The 7,146-nt window shown below is 51.2% G+C and overlaps 1 protein-coding gene across 1 annotated transcript in view; it reads left to right on the top strand.

Annotated features, from left to right (window-relative positions):
* Window positions 1-1,779: 1,779 nt before the first annotated feature.
* EIF4EBP2 (eukaryotic translation initiation factor 4E binding protein 2) overlaps window positions 1,780-7,146 on the top strand; it is a 28,713-nt gene continuing 23,346 nt past the window's right edge. Inside the window, exon 1 of the mRNA XM_075534346.1 lies at window positions 1,780-2,191. Coding sequence (XP_075390461.1) covers window positions 2,047-2,191 — 145 coding nt within the window. The 5' untranslated portion in view covers window positions 1,780-2,046. The remainder of the gene's footprint in view (window positions 2,192-7,146) is intronic.

Raw genomic sequence — 7,146 nt, 5'->3', positions numbered from 1 at the left:
ATGTCAAGGCCTGTACACAGTGGACTGCTCCCCAACAAGAAGTAGAGGTGCAAGACATTTCTGATACAGCAGGTGACCTTGGGCAAGCTGGCTTCCTCATCTGTAAAATAGGCATAACACCCACTTTGTATGGCTGTTGTATTAGGGATAAGATCTTTGAAAGACCTAGCCATGGCTGACACAGCCCAGATGCTTATAAATGTTATCTGTCATTATGCTTAGTCTCTTCTCCATACATCCTGTCTCAGGAAATGATGCCGTTCGTACCTCCAATGAGTCCAGTGCAGGTAATGACAAAGGCTGGTGCCACGGACCACTTTGGAGTCTTTCTGAATGTAGGGGATCATCAGATGCATTAGGAAAAACATAAGCCAACCATCAGAAGTTTAACTTCTAGCCCCAGATCCACAGTCCTGGATGTATACCCTCTGAGAAGGCACTTATCCTCTTCAAGCCTCAGTTTCTCCACCTGTAAAAAGTGGATGATAGCGATCATGAGCACCTAGCTGAGTCACAGGGCTATGGGTTGGATTGAAAGAGATAATGGTGGTGAAAAAGCTTTGTGAAGTGGAAAAGAGTTATCCAAACTGAAAGGGCTAGTATCTTTGTCATGATAGGGATCTAGTGTGGGTGGCTACAAGACAGAGGGAAAGAACTAACCTCCCCTCCCCTTGGGAAAGACACAAAACCACAGGAGTAGAGGCAATCTGCACAGTGCAGGTGAATTGGGGAGTGAGTTTGGGGGATTTGGACGGATAAACCTTGAAATAGAAGACAACAGGAAAGACCCTAGATCCTAGAGACACCCATTGATTGAAATTGCAGTTTGTAAAGGTTTTAAAAATATGACAGGGTGTGCTCAGATCCTGCCAGTACATGTAGTATGGTGGTAGGGGACACTGTGTGTGTAGAGGTCACAATTGCACTTGCAATTGCCCCCTCCCCACCTACATGGATCACTTCATGCAGGGCCTACAGCCAGCCAATGCGTGCGTTTGGCGCCCCGCGAGGTCTTCTAATCTTCCCTGGTGAGCTTTAGGAAGAAGACAGCGAGACCGTTTTTTCTTTCAAATTCTCACCTGCTAACGGAACAAAGAAACCGTGGCACGTGTAGGAAAAAATATCATCTGAATAGGAAACCGGAAAGACCTTTTGCTACCCCAGACCCCAAGACCCAGACAGTGTCTGATGTTTCCTACTTTCCGCAAAAGCTTCCCAAGGGCCTTTTGACAATGTTCGACCACAGGTTAGCTCTGTGGCTGGACTTGGGAGGACACGAGAAACCCCACTTTGCCCTTGAAGAAAGGCAGTACTGCAGGGGAATCAGATGGATTAGCAGAGGGTACTCAAGCAAGGGCTGGGCACTGGTCACCATGCTGTGCACAGTGGCTCTGCGGGCTCCAAGGGAGGGAAACCAACCCTTGCTGCTGGCGGAAAGGTCAATGTAAGTTCCACATAGGCAAGGGGGCTGTCTGTCCTTCCCACTGTTCTTGTCTCTCTCCCCGCAGTCCAGTGCCTGGCACACAGTCGGTGCTTCGTAAGGATTTGTTGAGCTATGGCTATTAGACTGGGGTCTGCAAACTACTGGTCGGACCAGCCACCTGCTAAGGGTTAAGTGCCACCGGGCCCGCGGCCGCGCCCACTCAGCACCACCAACCCGCAATTCGCCCCGCCCTCGACGACATCACTTCCGGTCGACGCGCTCCCCTGTAGCTTCCTGCGGCTCCCGCCTTCGCCTGCTTCCGGTCGGCCGCGTCGCTGCTCCTGCTGCTGCTGCTGCTGGGCTGGGGCTGGGGCTGCGGCTGCGGGCCGAGGCCGGAGGGACGGGCGGCGGCGGCGGCGGCTGAGCGGGCGGCGGCGGAGAGGGCGGCGGCGGAGCGGAGCGAGAGGAAGCCAGCGCCGAGGGAGCAGAGCGAGTGCGCCCCGCCCCGCCCGCTGCACGCCCGCCTGAGGAACCGGAGCAGCCCGGGCCCCGCAGCCCCGCCACCGCCGCCGCCGCCCGCCGCTCGCTCGCCGGACAAAGCCCGAGAGCCCGCGTCCAGAGCCATGTCCTCGTCCGCCGGCAGCGGCCACCAGCCCAGTCAGAGCCGCGCCATCCCCACGCGCACCGTGCCCATCAGCGACGCCGCGCAGCTACCTCACGACTATTGCACCACGCCCGGGGGGACGCTGTTCTCCACCACGCCGGGAGGTGAGCGCCGGCCGCCCCCCGCGTCACCAAAGCCCGCGGGAGGCAGCCTTTGGGGTCGCGGCCGCGCTTCGGGGACCTGAACTTCGCGTTGGATTTTCCCCACCACGCGACCCAGTGCGCGCTCACTGTGGGGACGCGGCTGCCCCGCGCTCCCGCTTCGTGGCCGGGTTGGTGCGCGCGCGCCCCGTCGCGCCCCCGGGGCGGCGGCCGCCTCGGGCCAATTGGTCTGCGCTTGACCTGGGCCGCCCTCCGTTAGCGTCACCCTGGCACGGTGCGCGGTTGGGCGCCTGCCCACCCCTCGGGCCCGGGAGAGCCTTTTCGCTCGTGGGACCCTGCGACGATTTGTCTCGTTGCTTCGGAGCCCACGGAGGGGCTGGGGGCGGCGTTGGGAAGCCTGGCCCCGTGTGAGTTAGCTAGCCTGCTCTGACGGTGTTGTTGACTTTGCGGGACGAGGCCCCGCGGGTGGAGGAGGCGCCAGGCAGAAAATAATGCTCCGGAGCCCAGGTGGGGGTGGGCGACCGCTGTGCCAGCCGCGAGGGCAGGCTTTTGGCCCGGCGCCTTTGGAGATTGAAGGGCCATAGCCAAGCAGGACATCCTGGTCAGCCCAGTGCGGTTGCCCGATCTGGGGAGGGGGCATCTGGCGAGAGGCGGTGCCCAGGGAGGCGCCCGGGCAGTCCTCTCCAAGTACCAGGAACTGTTTACAAGTAGCACTGGGCTAGAGGTCAGGCGCGGTGAGTGGTCACGGGGCAAGGGAGCTCGAAGGTTGGCCGTCTCATGAGGGTGGAGCCTCGAGAGCGGGATTACGAGGAGCCCATCAAGGGAACGGGGCTCCATTTTTTAACTTGTCAGCTGACTTTAGAGTTGTGAAGGTTGGGGGTGTGAGCTCGCTCTCGGGGGGGGGGGGGGGTCTTTTTGGGCAGCCCCTACTGTGACGGGGCCTGAGCCAGCTATCCCTTTTTCCACTGTCGTAGGGGCTCTAGAGCAAGGGATACAAGCCAAGGAGAGAGCTTTACAGAGGAGTCTGGCCTGGCCGCAGGCTGGGTGGCTGGCTGCCCAGGAATGAGTGACCCCGCAGGGAAAATTCATCCATATACTCCCAGAACTAGATTTCAGGAAGTGTCGTGTTGGCAGCCCTGTGAAGTTCCCAGTGAGGTTGTTTACTGGTAAAACCTCCTGACCTGATCTAGTCGAGACCAGCCTCCGGGCCTGAGCATGCCAGGACTTTGCGTTTTAATCTTGAGGGATTTTTGGCAGACCAGAATCCACTGCAGGCAGAATTGTGTTGAACTTGAACCCATGGCTTTTAAGGCTGTTGTTTTCCAAGGTGATGAAACAGGACTTGAATCATCTTCCTGAAGTCTTTGTGTTGTGACGTTCGTCCATAATTTCCTGCGTTTCAGCAGTTCCAAACTTGGGCCGCAGTGATAGCTGCACTCGGTAGGAGTTGATTTGGGGGAGAAACTAACTTCTAGCTATAAGTCAGTCTTTTCCTGAGGGAAGAGCCACAGAAGGAAATGCTTTGGGCATATTTCTCACAGCAAGCTCCATGCTTTTAAAATAGAGCCTAACTGTAAGCATTGCTTTAAAGATAGACGTCTCTCTCATAGCCTGGAGTAGTTCCTAAAATGCTTGGAAGGATTCTGCCAAAAACACTGGTTCATTTTCCCCTCTCCCAGACACTCGCTCACCACTGCTTTCTCAGAAATCACCTCATCGGCTTCCCAATAGTTTCTACACACCTGGTGTTTTGTTTCCAGATCAAATACTTGTCATCTTGGCTCATCTGTAACATTGAATTTATATTGCTAAAAACACAAAGAAACTACCATATATACTCTAAAAGTGTAAGCCAACCCAACTGTCCGCCGAGGCACCTAAATTTACCACAAAAACGGTATTAAAAATGTGCTGGAGAACTCAGCTTATACACGAGTGTATACGGTAACTGACACCAGTCAATAGGAACTCATAGCAACTCTATAAGACAGGGTTGAACTGCCTTCTGGGGATATTTGAGACGATAGCACTTTCTTTACACAGGAGATTCGCTGGTGCTTTCAAAGTACTGACCTTGCACTCTGTAGCCCAACTCTTAAACACTGCGCTACCACCAAGGCCTCGCTAAAAGACAGTTGTGAAATGCGTTGGTGGCGAATCAAACCCAGGTCACCAAGTGGGAGAAGAGAAAAGTGCCTTTTTTCTTTATTGTTAGAGCGTGTTTCTAATCTCTGGAGTTTTAACACTAGAGTGTAGAGAAAGTGTTTAGAAGCACTGTTGCAATTGGGTGTCAGCACTGTTTTAATAGCGTTTAACTCATTGCTGTTTAGGTGCTCGGTATTTGTTGATTTCTTTTGTCCCCATTGGAATTACCTGCCTCCCACCTTAATTGCCAACACCTCGCCTTCTCCCCATGAAAGTTTATTTCCCTCAGCCAGGTGAAATACTTTGTTTGGTCACCTCCAGTGGAGACCCTAGTTAGGAATCTTGAGTGAGTTTTGTGGGAGTGCTGGAGGCTTAGTGGTTACATGTTGGTCTGTAGACTGCATGGTCACCAGTTCAAAACCACCAGCAGCTCTGAGGGAGAAAGACTGCTTTCTACTCCCATAAACAGTTACAATCTTGGAAACCCACACTGAGTCAGCATTGATACGCCATGGCAGTGAGTTTATTTTTTGTTATTTTGTGTGTTTGATATTTTGCACAAAAGTTGGGAACAGGCTAGGAAATCCAATCATTGTTCTGAAGCAGCTTAACATTTTGAGCGGGGGGTGGGCATAAGAGTTTTAGTCCGGAAATAGTATAGCGTGAAGTGCTAACTTAAGTGTTTCAGACTTGTAAACATTTAGAGCCCCCCCCCCAAAAAAAAAGATAGGAAGTGTGTGGCAGAGTCACCCCAGAAGGGTAAGGTAGGGTAGGACTGCCCTGTGGGTTTCTGAAACTGTAACTCTTTACAGAGTAGAGAGACTTGTCTTTCTCCCATAGAGCAGATGGTAGTTTTGAACTGCTGACCTTGTGGTGTGCAGGGCTCCTGTGAGGGGATTAGCATTTCCTGTCTCAAGTTTCTGAAAGCCTTCTGGAGTGTCATAGGCAGGGTATTCCAGGATTACAGTTGATGTGCTGAATGCCCTCAAGCAGGGATGGGGGAACCCTTTTTCTGCCAAGGGCCATTTGGATATTTATGACATAATTTGAGGGCCATACAGAATTATAAACTTTGTCATATATATATATTTGTCAAGCACATATGCTCTATTAGTCAAACTTGCCTTTAATGTGATGGCTGGAACTGCTTCTCTGTGGTAAGGCTGTGATGCTAGCTGGTACTGATGATTGCTCAGGTCTTCCTACCCACTGGCCAAACCGTCCCCACCCCTTCCCTAAACCATCCAGCAGGGCAAGCACAGCCGCAGCACAATAACCAGTAGACGCCTGAGCTATTAGGAGGGAGCCTCTAAAAAGGATGATGGCAACATATGTACAAATGTGCTTGATACAATTGATGTATGGATTGTTATAAGAGCTGTAAGAGCCCTCAATAAAATGGTGTTTGTTTTTTTTTAAGGAGGGAGCCAAACATAGTTTCCCAAATTTATTTGACCTATTACTTTTCAGAGGAATAAACAATTACTTCATCACCCCCCCCACACACACACACAATTTAAAAAACTTTTGTATTACAACCCATAATCCAGGAGTGGAGGTACACACACACACACACACACACACACACGAACATTCCAGAGTCCCCTAGAAGATAGAATCACTCCCTCTGGGAAACACCGGATTAGAGGATACAATTGAACCCTGAACAGATTTTCTCAAATTGCCTTCTGAGGAGTTGGGAGGCCCTGGGTAGTACAAAAGGTTAATGCATTTAGCTGCTCACCCAAAGGTTGGAGATTTGCGTCCATTTGGAGGTACCTCACAAGAAAGGCCTGGTGATCTACTGGAAAATAGAAACTACCTGAAAAATCAGCCAGTGAAAAGCCTGGGAGCACAGTTCTTCTGTGACCTGGGAGACCGCCATGAGCAGCGGACTTGGCGGCAGTTAGTTTGGTAGTGTGGGAAACAAGGGGGAGGTGAAAACACAATTGGTCTAATGTCTTAGGTTCCCCATGTTTTGCTAAAGTATATATCTTTTCTCATTATTAAGGGGAGGTAGAAATGCTCTTGGATTTTGTTCCTCCTGTCTACCTGTGGTAGGAGCCCCAGGGGCTTTGTAGTTTCGAGTTGCATTGTGACTGGAAAGATCTGCAGTTCTACCCACCAGGTGCTCCAAGGGAGAAAGATGGGACTTTCTACTCCCGTTAGACTCTCAGAAACTCAGACAGTTTTACTCCTATAGGGTTAGAGAGTTGGCATCAACTCAATGGCACTGAGTTTCTTTGGTTTATCTGCCTGTGAATTGGTGGATGGTACTTGTTTCTTCTATTGAGAAACAATTTTGTGCCTTTTTCTCTCTCTCTCAGAGCTTTAATGGAGGGGAACAGTTATTAGGTTGTCTTTGCTCTTGTAATACTGGGCAGCGTGAAAGGGACCCAGTGGTTTCATTTTATAATTGAGGGACACTAGACCCAGAGAAATCAGCTCATTTGTGATATGCTGCCAATTAACGTCAAGAGGGTAGCCTTGAATATAGTATCTTGATGACCAGATTTTCCTTCACTATCTTCAGATGCTTGTTTTACTGGGAAATGAAGTTTGTGAACCTTCAGAGAGACTTAAAAAAAAAAAATCCCCAACTGACTGATGTGATATCTGCTGACGTAGCTTTTGTATGTGCTGAACTGTCTCCTGGGGGAGGTGTGTCCTGGGGACGAGGTAGAAACAGGCTTCTTTTAGCATTTCTTTTCTTACATAACATCCGCATCAGCTGTAGAAAGGCATGCTGTTGCCATAACGAGAGCAGTTGGGGGGGGGGGTGCTGACTTGCTGGTTTGAAATAGCGCTTATGC

This window comes from Tenrec ecaudatus, chromosome 16 (assembly GCF_050624435.1).
Source record: "Tenrec ecaudatus isolate mTenEca1 chromosome 16, mTenEca1.hap1, whole genome shotgun sequence".
NCBI classification, from domain to species: Eukaryota; Metazoa; Chordata; class Mammalia; order Afrosoricida; family Tenrecidae; genus Tenrec; species Tenrec ecaudatus.
Note: the sequence above shows the minus strand (reverse complement) of the source record. Positions and strands in the feature narration are given on the sequence as shown.